Source organism: Erpetoichthys calabaricus, chromosome 11 (assembly GCF_900747795.2).
Source record: "Erpetoichthys calabaricus chromosome 11, fErpCal1.3, whole genome shotgun sequence".
Classification (NCBI taxonomy): Eukaryota; Metazoa; Chordata; class Cladistia; order Polypteriformes; family Polypteridae; genus Erpetoichthys; species Erpetoichthys calabaricus.
Genome location: NC_041404.2, coordinates 12,548,715 through 12,564,119, shown reverse-complemented (window position 1 = coordinate 12,564,119; position 15,405 = coordinate 12,548,715). Strand labels below are relative to the sequence as shown.

General features: G+C 35.7%; 1 protein-coding gene across 1 annotated transcript in view; it reads left to right on the top strand.

Moving 5' to 3' along the window:
* The window catches only part of cpeb4b (cytoplasmic polyadenylation element binding protein 4b), a 97,523-nt gene that overhangs the window by 37,006 nt on the left and 45,112 nt on the right, over positions 1-15,405 (top strand). The window contains exon 3 of the mRNA XM_028812687.2: positions 5,196-5,286. Within this exon, the coding sequence (XP_028668520.1) occupies positions 5,196-5,286 (91 nt within the window). The remainder of the gene's footprint in view (positions 1-5,195; positions 5,287-15,405) is intronic.

Below are 15,405 nucleotides of genomic sequence, written 5' to 3'. Positions count from 1 at the left end.
TTTTGTTCCAACCAGTTTTACGATCATTGAGTTGTTTTTCCTCTAATAGATTTCACGGTTTAATTAGGTGGTCTTTTTTTTTCTCATATACAGCATTTAGATAAGACAAGTAAGCATTACATCTATAAGAAATTGTGAAACATCTGTATTTTTGCCAAGTTCTTATCTCCTTTTAGTTAAATATCTATTAATTCATCTTGTACTGTTGAGTTTGCCCCACTAATTATATCTTAATAATGACAATTAACAATGAGCGGAGTAGACACCATTGGCTAATGACCCTGAATACTGAAAGGCTGGAACTAATTCTAGCATGTCTGCTAGTAAATAATAGCTTAAAGAATCAGAACACATGGAATTTGATAATGATGACGAATTACAGCAAGACATGAAAAACTACCATTTTACATAGCTTGCTACATTCAAATAAAATTATCAAAACATAGTTTTGAAATTTCTGATGTTAAACCTTTCATTGTTTAAAAAAATAAAAAAATCTCGCACTACTGCACTTTTCTAAATACAGAGTAAGAGGAGAAAATGTTGAGCTTGTAAAACAATGAGATCAGTTACAGGTACAATGACTCACTGCATATTACACTAATATGTATTAGAACAGTGAAGTTAAAATGACCATTTTTACTATATATGTGTGCACAAGTATGATGAAAAGATGTCTATGAAGCAGAATGTTATCTTTCATTTCTAAAGCTAGGGAAGCTACTAGAAAAAAAACTGAAACCCTCCTCTGTAGAAAATCTGGACTTTCTGATGTAAGGAGCTACAAAACTGACAGGAAAGCCTAGCCTTGATTAGTCGTATAATCATTAAAGACAAACAGCATATTTATTGCTTGAATGTAGAATGCTCAATGAATTGCACTTGTGTATGTGAGACACATATGGAAGGAAAAAGGAAAGATAAAAGAACATTTCTTCTGAATGATATATTATCAGTTAAACAGAAAATATGACTGCATATATTTTGTGTTATTTGAATGTGTTTCACCTGAAAATTCAATAAATATTTACACAAATAAAAGTAAACTAGGCTTCAATGTTAATTAGATTTTATTCAGGTTTCTGATACCTAGTGTGTTTGCTGTATACAGCGTAGTATATTAGTCTATTGTGGGACAATAAAAGAAGAGAACCTCTGCAGTTTGCTATGAGGGCACATTTTGTAAACTTGTTCCATTTTTTGAAGATTTTTAGGGTGTGGGGGAATCTAGTGAGGCTTTGCCTAAAGCATCACATTAAGCGATGTGCAGGATGCTTACAATCTGCTCAAGTAAAATTTGACACAGAGAGCTCTAAAAGTATGTTTGTGTGTTAAATCCATTCGTTCATTTTCTCCTTTTTTCATATTTTTATAGTGTTTTGGCGAGGTTGGGAGTCTTGTTTCAGTAGCATAGAACACATACGAGGATCTGACACTGGACCGTATGCCATTTCATTGCAGGCCACTCTTGCCAACATACTCTTTATCCAGGCCACCTTAAAATTACTCTGTTATTCCACCATGTCTCAGAAACATGCACGTCAGGCTAGTTTGATTGTTAGAATGAATTCTGCTACCCAAAGAGTTTCTTACTCGCTGTGATCCGGTAATGCAGTAAGAAAATTCCGTTATAGGATGGAGACATAATACATTGTTAGATAGATCCATTGTTAATCAGGATAAATTGTGAATTATCTCTAGGGATCTGTTTTATTAATAGAAAAACTGACCAATAGCACTTGCTTGGAATTTACATTGCTCATTGGAAAATTTGCCTTCATGTAGTGTATCCTGAAATGCATTGCTTTTTTTACTTGCTATAGGACAGTTGCTTTCTTTGGGTGAGGTACAGTGGAACCTCGGTACACGTACAAATCAGTTTACGACCAAAAAGTTCGGCAAACTTTTGCCTCGGTTCACGACCACACACTCGGTATACGAACAAGCCAGGTTCCCTTTCGGTTTGTACATGTTCAGTCTCTCCCTGTGCATTTCCTGTGCAGCGAGCAAGAGAGAGAGCGCGACACACACACACAGGCAGCACGAGAGAGACAGACGCGCACACACACAGGAGTGCGAGAGAGACACACAGGTGCTCCAGGCTCGCAAAAGAGAGACACACACACAGGCAGCGCGAGAGAGACAGACGCGCACACACACAGGAGCGCGAGAGAGGCATGCACACATACAGGAGTGCGCTACAGAGACACACAGGTGCTCCAGGCTCGCAAAAGAGAGACACACGCGCACATACACACACAGGCGAGAGAGAGGGACGTATAAGGTAGAGAAGGCTTGTTTTTGTTTTCAGTTCTATTTACAGTGATGGCTTCGTAGCCTGCATTGTTGCAATGTTACTTTTCTTGGTGGTTGATTAAATTACGGATTTTTCAAATGTTCATTTTTTCCCCTGTGCTTAAAACTCATTCAAAAAAGTTCCTAGCACTATAGCGCGAACTATTGCAGTGTTAGTTTTCTCTGTTGTTCAAGGTTTTCTCAGTGTTACTCAATGTTTTTACATTTAGTTTACTACTATGCTGTGCATTCTGTGGTATAATTAACTATATTTGTGCTTACAAACTAAAAAATATATATATTTACATACAGTTCGTACGGTCTGGAACAGATTAATTGTATTTACATACAATCCTTTTGGGGAAATTGCTTCGGTTCACGACCAACTCGATTTACGACCAGAGTTTTGGAACGAATTATGGTCGTGAACCGAGGTTCCACTGCACTTATAATTTTCTATGCCTCTGTTTTTACCTAAATACTGGAGAGGAACTCTCCCAAAATCAGCCATACACTAATTTTATGAGAAACTGATGTTCAGTTTTTTGTTTAGTATAATACTAGTAGAGACGATGACTGTACAGTATGTATAAATGTAAAGTATTCTTAAGTGATTCATATATTTTTCCTGATATGTAGAGGTAATCCAAATTTGAACTGTTAACATTTTTATTATAAATTAACAGCAATTATTTTAAAAGATGGTGCTACTTTAACTATTAAAAACTTGAATATTAATATTTAATACATTTAATAACATTTTTATAACAACAGTGGTTGTGGATAAAATGCAATAAAGTCCTAAAGTTATTCACAATATTTTAAATAACATCACATTTTGATTAACTTTATTAATCTATGTAAATATCTTGTATTTCTTCCTATGAACATTATGCATTATTTTCTTCTTTTTGATTATTGTTAGTTCGTACCCATTTGTATGCATTTTAAAATGCAGGTTACAGTGTGGTTCATGTCAGATCTTGAGTATTAGAGTCCCAGAGGCTAATTCCTATCCCTTCTCAATTTTATTTGCAGTATTTTCTGTCTTGCCTTTTCTTCTGTAATATTTCATGCCTGCCTAAATCTGTTAATACTTTCTTTAGTTAAACCTTTCAGTTGAAAACTGAGAGAGCAATGCTAGGTTTTGATGTCTAGACACCACAAAATTAGTATTGCACCAGAATAGTTCACTGGGTCTGTTTTTAATTTGGTATTTTGGAAGCTGCCAGTATGCAGCCTGTTAACTTAAAACGACAAATTTTGAACTCGGCTACTGAACCATGAGGAGTTGCCATGACCTGAGAGTGGAGTCTGAAGAGACTGGCTAGGTGGTATGTCAGGTGCTGAAAAGACTTACCTCCATTGACTAGCTTTTTGAGATTCCCTTTTCCACAAAGAGTTGTGGAGATAAAAACATTTACTGTGGGACCACACCTTCAAAGAGACAGAAAACACTTTAAAGAAAAAAAATGATTTGATAAACAGGTCTGGTGTTTGGTATGACTAAGCTTCCTTTGAAATCTTTGTCTACATCCCAAAAACACACATTTAGGTAACTTGTCCCTGTGTGATTGAGTGTATGTTTGTGTTTTTCTAAAAGACTTGAATCCCATCTAGGCATTTTTTTTCCTTCTCTGTGTTCCCCTGCGCGCTGTGCTACCAGCATAATTTTATAATCCACACAGACCTATAGCACTTGGAGTACTCCTTCTTACCATGGCCCACTGATATGTAGTCCTTGGCACCAAAAAAAGCAAGAAATTGTAGTTCTGACAGTAGTTAAGATTTATTTCTGATTGATTCTTAACAGAGCAGCTTAAGTAGTGAGTGCTACATGGTGACTCAGAATATGCAAAATATGTTTGTAATCTCAAGTAATTGCCTGTTCATCTACTTCTATTTTTTTTTTCCACATTCCTTAAATAAGTCCTTAAAGTTGGTCACTGACCTGTACTTGCTGCTTATGGGACATTCTCCACCTCCCAATGAATTTGTAAAGGAAAAAAAAGAATGACTTAATGAGAGGGATTTTGGTAGTGCGTTATTAGATGAATCTCAAAAAGCTTATTCTTTTCCTCCTCATAATTTTATAATCCGAGGTTTAGGTTGTACCCAGTAGTGTGTAACATATTAACAAGAATTCGGGAAAGATGTAGATGTAAGCCCATAAGATTTATATCTCTATAATTTATGTAAATGTTTGAGAATTAAATAATTTTTTGTCCTAATTATTCCTCCATTGCTTTAAAATCTGAAAGGAAATCAAATTGCAATGCATCTTAAAAAGGTTTATTTTGCTTATTTTCTTCTGCATGTAATCCTCATCAGGCAACCTTAACCACCTAATTTTCTTTCTCACTTTTCTAGTTCAGGTGATTCTTAAAAAATAATTTATTACAATTATGGTAGAACAGAATATTGGCAGGCTAATTTTAGAAAATTGTTAAACTGCTGTACATAAAACTCGCACATCTTAGGTGTGCAGTATTCGTTGGAAACAAAAAAACACAAGCTGTCTCCTTTTATTTCAGAAACGTTCTGCAAGTTTTACAGTGTGTGTTGAAGCGGAAAGAAGACATGAAACTGAACTATGATTAAAACATTGGCTGTAAACACTCTAGGGTTGAGTGTGAGTCTTCTGAGATGTTTTTCATTTAGGACACATACTGCACACTTTATTCAGAACACTCAGTGTCCTTTAGTTCATTGTTAAATGTATAAACTAACTTGTCTTAATGAGTGACTGTTGTTTTTAAGTATTAGATCATCATATTGAATGATGTCCACCACAAATATATATTGGGCTCTATTCATTTGAATCACCATTTTTGTGATTTTCTGTTCATCTTTCCCTAATGACTCTACTAATTTTGCTCACCTTGTTTGTTTCCTTTTAGGAACGGACCAGATCATTTGATGGTTTCAATATGCACTCACTGGAGAATTCACTGATTGACATCATGCGAGCTGAGCAAGATTCTCTTAAAGGTATGCAATGTAGTTATCAGCGCGTATTTGCAGCAGTACTGCATCTCCTTCTCAACTGTTTCTCTCTGCTGTTACGGCCTAACATTAACAAGGAAGTGACAGCAGCTGATTAGAAATATGCACTTAACATGTTTTTTATATATTGAATACAAGCAAAATTTGATGTGAGATTTGGATTTATAGTCCACTTTTTTAAGAGGCAAACCTGTTGATCTATCAAGGAGTATTCATTCTTCATTTTTACAGATTGCTAGTCAGTTGTGAGGTCTACAGTGAGTATTGCGTAATGAAGATGACCCAACAAGGGAATTTGTTTCAGATTTAGGCAATGTTAAAAGTGATGTCCCATGGGGACATTTTCAGTTCAAAAGCTCAATTCTGTTTAAATTAAATAATTTTCTTGGCCATCACTACACATAACATGGGGCAAGTAACAGAAAAATGATTTACTAGTAGTGAGTAAACTGCTGCCAACAGAACTAACAAAGCTGTGTTTGCTAACTTCTGTGTCTTTTTCGGCCACAGAATGAAGAAGGGGGTAGGATTTGCCACATGTTTTGTGTCTGCAAAAACTCTACAAAAACCTTTTATTTGCACTAAAAGACCAGATTTATGCTGAAAATTCTTTATCAGTTAAATAACATTTGTCTGTGGCAGACTAAATTCAAATATCTGATTTTACTTACCAGCATTTCTAGCTGTGTTCTTTTTGCAGGCTGTGTCACTCAGTGCAGCTCTCTATATTAAAGAGATCTGAGTTTAAGAAATTCTCTCAGTAATGGCGCAGATGTGGGTTGCAAGCCATCAGCTCCTGTCTGTCTTCCCTGCTTTTGTTGTGTTGAGGCTTTTGTTAGTCCATATTACAACTTCTGTTTTGGTCTATGATCGACTTAATCTACTGAAACTGTGCTTCTCTTCTCTGAACCCGAATATTATTACTGGAGGCCAACATTTTCATATTCCTCCTCTGTTACTCACTTCTTCTGCTAGTCTCCATGTTCACCCTGATGTTTTTATCGGGGAGAAATCTTTTCCAAGATGGAGACAGGATAAACAGGATGGCACAGCTGTAAAATTAAGTGATTTTTTTGTCATCTATCCCAGTGAAGGATATTTGTTCCTGTCGTCACTACCTCCTCAAGATCAAGCTGGATGAAGCCCCAGCTTAGTGTTAGGATGGATCCTCTCACAGATCTGTCAGGCACACACAATCAGCCTGCCAACACTACTTATTGTCTGCACTCCAGCCTTCACCCTCAGGGGTTAAATTTGCTACATCTCCGTCCGTGGGGCTATGCTACCATCCCAGCAAAAGATCAATGCCTGTGCACTTCAGCACCAATTAAGATGGCATTAATTAATGCCAGATCATTGGCAAACAAGGGATTTTTTACAGATAGAAATTTGGACTTTTTTATTTTTAATGGAGACATTGCTACAAACCAGTGAGTTAAGCCCATTTACTAAACTTCTTCCTCCTGGTTGTAACATTTTAAATTCTCCCAGGTTCTCTGGTCATGGTGGAGGCATTCCTACTATTTTTAAAAATACATTTAATCTCGAACTGTATCGTTTGATGTATTTCCAGCTGTTTGAATTCTCTGGACCTACACCTAAACTGTGCGCTATAGTTTACAGGCTGCCTAAACACAGCATGGAGTTCTCTGACTTCTTGGCAGTCCATCCATCCATTTTCCAACCCGCTGAATCCGAACACAGGGTCACGGGGGTCTGCTGGAGCCAATCCCAGCCTACACAGGTCACAAGGCAGGAACCAATCCTGGGCAGGGTGCCAACCCACCGCAGGACACACACAAACACACCCACACACCAAGCACACACTACGGCCAATTTAGAATCGCCAATCCACCTAACCTGCATGTCTTGGCAGTCTTTACATCAAAATATGACAGTCTTATTATTATTATTGGGGAAAATATGACAGCCTTATTATTATTATTGGGGACTTTTAACATTCATGTCTGTTTACCCAATAGGTCAATAGTAAAGGACTTTCTAGAGCTTGTTGATTTTTTTTTTTTTTTTTTTTTTTTTAATATTACACAAGCTGATAAGGTTCCCACGCATGTTCACAGGCACACATTGGACCATGTTTTATTTCAGGGTTTTACTATTTGTAGTCTTGAAATATGTGATGTGCATTTTCTATGACCACCTGGCTATTTTAATGGATATGTCTTTTATTTGTCACTCAACGTCTAGAATTACTTCTCAAAGTTCTTGTATAATTAAACCCTCTACTTCCTCACAGTTTTCTAGTGTATTTAGGGATGCTGCTCCCACATTAGAAAATTCACTCACTCTCAATATTGCAGATAAGTTAGTTACTGATTTTAAATGCTTTTTGCACTAAAATATTAGATAGTTACTTAAAAATTTTTCATCCCAAGCCTAAATGAGAGCACTGGTTAAAAGATACCACTTGTGCTCAGAGACAGGTCTATAGGAGGCCTAAGCATAGGTGAAAGAAAGACAACTTCCAGGTGTCTTTTGACATTTTAAAAATAGTCTGTCCCATTACTAGAGGGCAGTTAAAGGATCAAAATCAAAATGTTTCTGAGGTATCAGCAAATTAATCGTCATAGACCCCGAGTGCTATTTAAAGTCATTACTGTTGCATTAAATACTCTAACCCCCGTTTGCTCCAAGTTGTCAATTTCCATGTGTGAGAAGTTTTTTCATTTCTTTGTAGACAAAGTCATTACAGTCAGATCTAGTTTACCACCACGCTCCTGTGATGAGCCTAATTACCTTAGCTGTTCTCAGTTTTTAAATGAATTTTGCACCAGTCTCTCTTCCAGCTTTGTCCCAGTTGGTCAGCCATCTCAAGTCCATAACCTGTGTCTCTTGATTGTTAAAATGAGGCATTTGAATCCCTTGGGTCTTTTATTATGAGTATTATTAATATCTCCCTCAGAACTGGTTCAGTCCCAGCCTATTTTAAAAATCCCTGACTCTACTGTGAAATTTTAGATCAATATCTCAGCTACCTTTTATGTCAAAGATCATGGAAAAGATGGTACTTGAACAATTGCAAGCATATTTAGAGGATAATCACTTACATGGAACTTTACCATCTAGTTTTAAACAACATCACACTACTGAAATGGCTCTTTTAAAAGTACTTAATGATATTTTATTAACTGTTGATAACTGGGTACTTGTGCTTTTAGATCTGACTGCAGCTTTTGACACTATTGATCACAACATTTTACTATATCTTCTAGAGAATGTTATTGGTATTCAAGGTACTCCTCTAAATTGGTTTCATTCATATTTTTCTGAAAGGTTTTCGGTTAATTTGGGTGAAACATCTTCTGACACTCAACTAAAATTTGGGATCCCACAAGGTTCTATACTTAGTCCAGTTCTGTTTTCATTATACATGCTTCTTCTTGGCTCTGTTTTCCATTAGCATAACATAGGTTTCGTAACCACAGTTTCGCAAATGATACCCTAATTTATCTACCTCTTAGAAACAACTCGTTTGGATCTCCTTTGGCTTGTCTGGATAATGTAAAGTGCTGGATGTCCTCAACTTGAATCAAAGTAAAACTGAGAGTGTGCTGTTTAGTCCATCCAGTGTGCCTGCCTCTAACCTAGGCCCTCTAGCTAAACACTGCAAGACATCTACAGAAAGCCTGGGTGTTATCCTCGACAATACTCTTAAACTGTATAAGCAGATAAACTCTGTCGTAGGAAGCTGTTTTTCTCAGTTAAGAATCATTTTAAAAATCAAGCCTTTTCTTTGTTTTGCTGATTTGGAAAAAGTTGTTCAAGCTCTTGTTTCATCCACCTTGACTATTGTAATTCACCATCTTCTGTGACCTTAAATGTGCTCTATAAATAAACTTTGACTTTATGACTATCATATTTCAGTGACATCTAGCTAGATTCTGGACTGAGGATCCTGCCTTTTGTCTGGAGTTGGAATTAGTACAAATAATGGGGATTTTGAGTATAAACATAATTTTACCCTGTTGCAGATTGTATAAAGGTAGGATCCTTAGTCAGATTTGTTATCTTGTACCATTACAAAGTTTTGTTTTGGGGGGGTTTAGATCTAAAAGCAGTATACGCTGAATCATGGCTTTAATTAACGTATTATTACATACAGGATTGTTTTTTACACGCTTCACATTAATGTTGACCATGCGATGAATTAAATGTTTTAAGCATTGTACAGAAAAGAACAGGTGAAAAGAAATACTGTCATGAACATGTACAGTGTCAACCTCCTTTGTGTTCTGTTCTGTCTGTAAGGGACCCCTTTACTGAGCTGCACTACTGTTTAAACTGACCAAGGCATGCCATCGCTCCTGGTTTGTGTTGTACCCAGGACTTGAAGTGGGCTGATAGTCTGTAATTGCACTTCCCTGCTTGTAGCAGCACATCACCATCTGACCTTCTAGTGGAATTGTAGTTCTCCACAATATTGCATGTATTTCACCACCCAGGACCCCTCATTCCCTCACACCATTGTTCAAAGTATATGTATATAAGCACACTCGATAATCCATAACTACTTCTTCCTTTAAATGTGTATGTGTTTTATACCACATTGTGAGAAGTAAGAAGAAGCTGACAGAACTACTGCATGTACCCAATGACATCACTAGCTAAGCATGTCTTTTTTGAGTTTTGACAAACTTTACCTTCCAACTATGCCTTAAAATTGATAATATTGAAATCTCCTTTCTTACTGGATACCCGCAGCCCAAGTGTACCATCCAACAAGTTTCAGCTTTTAACTAATCAGGCAATAGTGACATTGTTGATGAGTGTCAACTTTACTGTTGTGTCTATACAGATGTGCATGTTCATTTGTCACTGTGCAGGTTTTTTTTTTCTTTATCTTCAATGCAGCGCGTGTGTATATATGAAATGAATGAATCTGAAATGTAACAATAAATAACAAAATGACATGTAAGCATAAATAAAAAAATGTGCCATGAAATAATGTTTTTGTTGCTGATTTTTGCAAACGTATCACTTGATGGCTAAAACATATGTCTGATCTGCTGACAGTTCAGCAAAGTAAACTCTAGAGCCCACTCTCTCAACTAAGACAGGAGAAAATGACAGTCTTCATTTCTAAGTGCATTCAATGCTGCGTGTGAAGTCGCTGAAAAAAATAAATACAGATATAATTAAATACATAAAGAAACAAACCGCAAAAACATTTTGTATAACATTTAATTGTTTGTTGCATTTTGTTATTTATTTGTTGTCACATTTCAAAAGTTGTTTATTTCTGCGTTTGTTTATTTATTTTGTCCGAAATATTTGTATATAATGTACATGCTGCCATGAAGAAAAAATAGCACAGATCTTCTCATGTTAGTATAACAAAAGAGCAAGTAATGTCTGCTGCATGGAATGTTTTATATAATATCTGTGTTAATTACTCGGTTGTGAAGATGTTCCAAGAATGCTGTTATGTTAGTGTATGGTGCACATTTATTTATATATTAATAATGGGCAGATGTTTTCTTTTACTATACTTCGGAACTGAAAAACCAACCAAAAAAAAAAGCATATAAAATAACACAAATTTTTCAAACCTGCTTAGTCCAATTCACAATCACAGACAGGCCAGCAGTCCATTGCAGTGCCACTTCATGCAAACACCCAAACTCTTGCACAACCCAATTTGCAATCACTAAGCTTGACTTTAACATTTTCATCCATCTTAGTATTTAGGGTATTTTAAATAATTTAAATTCATTCCTTTATGGTAAAGTCTGATAAGCAAGATTTCTAACTTTCATTGTTCAGACAGCTTTGCATTTTACTTTTCATATTGTTCTTGCTCGACAAAAATCTGATCAACAAAAGATATTGACCCAAAAATTTACAGAATTCCAAAAGCATACCCCTTCCAGCTACGATAACTATCAGGTAAAGAGCTCCACACATCAAAGTCAAGTTGTTCCTGGTTTGTAAGTTCCTACATTTCCTTCCATTTGTAGTCCTGTGTTAAAGTTGCTCTGTGTCTCAGCAGTTTCTCAAGGTTCTGCTCCAAATCTTTAAATTTAGATACCCAGATATCCTTTTCCTGTAGAACCAGTAGATCCGCCTGTTCAAATTTAATATCCGCATGATTAATTCCTGACAGCGGGTAATGAAAGCATTGAAGTTCAGATAGGATGTGTCTGAGTCAATGCCTCTTTTAAACAATGAAAGCTTGAGCTCAAGTGTCAAAATCTCTTCTAAAAGTTAAATAGTCATGTAAAACGTCTCCAGCCATAAAGGATCATCAAGATGAATTGTGGGGTAACCCTTCCCCTATAGAGAAGCTTTAACATGTTCTAAGCAGGCTGCAAATGGTTTCACCACCTGTCCTTTAGAAAGCCATCAAATTCTGTTGTGCATGAGAAGGTCGAAATATGTGCCATTTACATCATCAAGTACTTCACAGAATTGTCTATGGTTTAATCCCTTTGCCATAATTTTGTTTATAATCTATACAATATGGTTAATCACGTCATGATACTTAACTGCCAGTGTTTGGGAACACAACACCTCTTGATGAACTATGCATTGAAAAGACATGATATTGTGATCAGCTGAATTTTTTCAAAGGTTACAAATCCTGTTTGTGTCCCTGTCATACTTGATGCACCATCAGTTGCAACAGAAATCATATTTTCAATACTGACATTTTAGCCTGTCTGTCATCCATAGCCTGAACTAAATCTTATTCTGGTGTTTGGCCTTTTAAGGAGAGCAGTTAGAGAATTTTTTCTTGAAGGCCTTTAGAGATGACAGAGAAGAGAGAGCTGTGCAGTGTTATCTACGTCGCCTGACTCTGCATACACGATAGAGAAATACTGAGACGACTATAAATCTTATTTGCCGACTGCTGATGCTGTTGCCCATTTTCACAGTCCTGTCTCTGACTGTCTTTGCAGATAATGGCATGTCTTTAATGTTTTTTTAATTATATCGTTTTTATTTTTAAAATTGGTAAACAGATGTAGTGGAACACTCCTTAACATATTCAGCATCTCTGAAGGGCTTTTCATGTTTCATAATCTTCCAAGACACTACAAAACTGGCAGCAACTATATTATCTGAAAATTTTATGTAGTTTGGTGGTGTTACTTTACTCTGCTCAACTTTTAGCTTCAGTTCAGTTATTGCTGCTCTCCTTGTATCTCCAGTGGAATATTTTTCAATGAAAGATGATATTTTGTATTGAACTGTCTTTCAATATTAAATGTCTTATTGTTTGAAAGTTTTTCCTTGCATGTTAAGCACATGAGGAAGCCTTATGAAGTAGCTGACAATGCATACACCACTGTCCATTCATCTCTAAATTCTCGATATTTGTGGGGTTTTTTTGCCATTTTGAGAACTCTGTTTTAGCTGACATGTGACTTTTTGAAACAAATTTAAAAAAAAAAGAAAAAAGAAAAAGTTTTTACTGGTAGGTCCCTTTCGAAAATGTCTTCACACTCTTAATGAAAAGTCTAGCAAAATGACACCTTTTATTGGCTAGCTAAAAAGACTGCAATATGTTGCTTTCAAGGCAACTCAGGGCCCTTCTTCAGGCAAGATGCGGAAAGTGGATGGACATATAATGTTAAGAAAATAAATTGCCTTTATGGACAATTTTTATCAGTACCTTACTTGTGTACAGATACAAGCCATTTTACATTGTTTTTAAAAGTAAGCACTACTTCAGAGTCATCAGTACATCACTCTACTTACTAGATTGATGGTAGATATTATTTAGCTAACAATAACATTCTCATTATGTGCTCTTTGTTTAATGCGTCTTAATCACACATTCAGCTTTTGGAGCTTTTACCACCTAACAAATTAACTTTTACTTTCATTATTAATTTTGCTTAAAATTTTCTTGGCCAACAAGTATCTCCACTGTACATACAGTATGTATTAAAGACATCCTTGACGTGCAAGGACTGATTTGGAGGCAGTTTGCATACTGTTGCCATCACACTGTTTTCTATTTAAAAATACTAAAAACAGCTGGTGTTTAATTTGTTTATGTCTGATTCTGTCAATTTTGGCATTTTTTATTCCATTACCATTGTATTTTTTTGGTTTGTAGGAAAAACTATACCATTGAACAAAATGTTATAAAGAGAGGAGAGGCTACATAATAAATGAGCACATAAACTAAGTTTAAAGGGGAGATCACAACATACCACTGATAAATGTAAATCAAATATGTCTCAGGAATCATTAATTGCAGTATTTTGACTGAACCCATTTAGGAATTTACCATCTTGTGATGCTTTAACTACCTGCCATTGTATTATAAGGGCCTTATAAAATGATTGTTATAAAGACTGCAGTTGTTTATTTTTTTATTATTTTTTTATGTTTTGTTTTCAGTAGTCAGTTTGCTCCTTTTGTTAAATACTCAAATTCAGGTACAAAAAAATCTTTGCTGTCTGTGTTGTGCTGCTGACATATACTCATTATGGTCATTATTTCCTTTTCTTTAATTTTTTTTTTTTTCAAAAGCTTTCACTATGGTCGCATGGTACATTGAATTTAGATTTATGTGGAATTCTGAGTTTCATAAAGTTGTGCCAAGATTGGCAGTGCTCATCTTATTCACAGTGCAGTATCACTTCAGGGTTAAGTATTTGTTTTGTATTGTTGGCAGCCTAAGAAAAGTGATTTTCAGCTGAGTGTGTTTTAAGAACTATAATGAATGAATAGAATTAGGTAAATTGATTGTCCAGGAATGATTTTCCGGTACAGATATATCAATTGACTTATTCAACTGTGAGGATGTAGCCTGTCATCTTAACATTTGAATTGTTCAAAATAGTATGCCTGTTCATCAGTCAAGTTAAAGGAGAATTTTGCCTAACTCAACCAACCACTGGCACACTACTTGACTTTACAAGTTATTTTTAGTCATAGCTTTCATAAACAAAAATCTTAAGAAAATCCCATTGAGTTATAGATAGTCATAACAGCTATAGTCATTGAAGAGACATTCCTTCTGATTAGAACTCATGTCGAGGCCTGTGATATTCAGACTGTTTGATGCAGTCTACCCTTTCATAACTTTGTGTATTAATGATAAATGTTAATCAGGGGTCCTCAATCATGGTCCTGGAGGGCCGCAGTGGCTACAAGGTTTTGCTTCAACCCAATTGCTTAATAAGAAGCGCTTATTGCTCAAGTAACACTTCTGCTTCACTTTAGTTGTCTCGTTCGTTAAGATTTTGAACCCTTATTGCTTATTTTTGCCTGAAACAGCTGTATTCTTGGTTTTTAATTGCTCTTAATTAGCAATAACATGCAAATGACAAAAGAGACCAGCATTTGTCCATTTAGCTTGTTACCATGTACACCTGTGTGTATTTATCATGCACTATTGGGTTTAATTAAATACTTGGGGGAAAAAAGTGAAGGACTGAGAATTACTTATCCATTTTAGACTTCAAAGCATTTGGATGATATCCTTAGAAAATATATAAGTTATGAGAATGACCTGACATGGCAGAGTTAAAGCAGTAACAAGCCATAAAATTTAATTATTAGCAAGAATTGCTTTCTAATTAAGCAACCGGGTTAGAACAAAAACCTGCAGCCACTACGGCCCTCCAGGACTGTGATTGAGGACCCCTGATGTAAATACTCTAACAATCTAATGGGTATTATAACTTAAACTAGTTAACATGATTTTAATAACTAACAATGCTTATAATTAATACATAAATAACGACAACTTCTCTGACCACTATTGTGAAGTGATCACCATAGGTTCAATGGTAATCAATTCATACAGCGGACAGGAAAAAGTGCCAACTTGGAGACTATTACCACAGCAATGCTAAAACACTGTTTTGTTGCTGTGTTTCCACATTTTACTGTTACAAATGTCAAAATGTACTTTGGTGGCCTTGAGGTGCTTAAAAACAAAAACACCAGCCTCTAATGGAGTGTTTCCAGATTTACTTAGCTTTATATATTCCAGAGACCTTTAAACGTTTTTACACAAACAGGCGGTAAATCATTCAGCTCAGTAAAGCTGGGTTATGTAGTTATCAAATCTTTTTAATTTGATTTTTGCTTTTTAACAGTATACTAAAAAGAGTAGAAGGA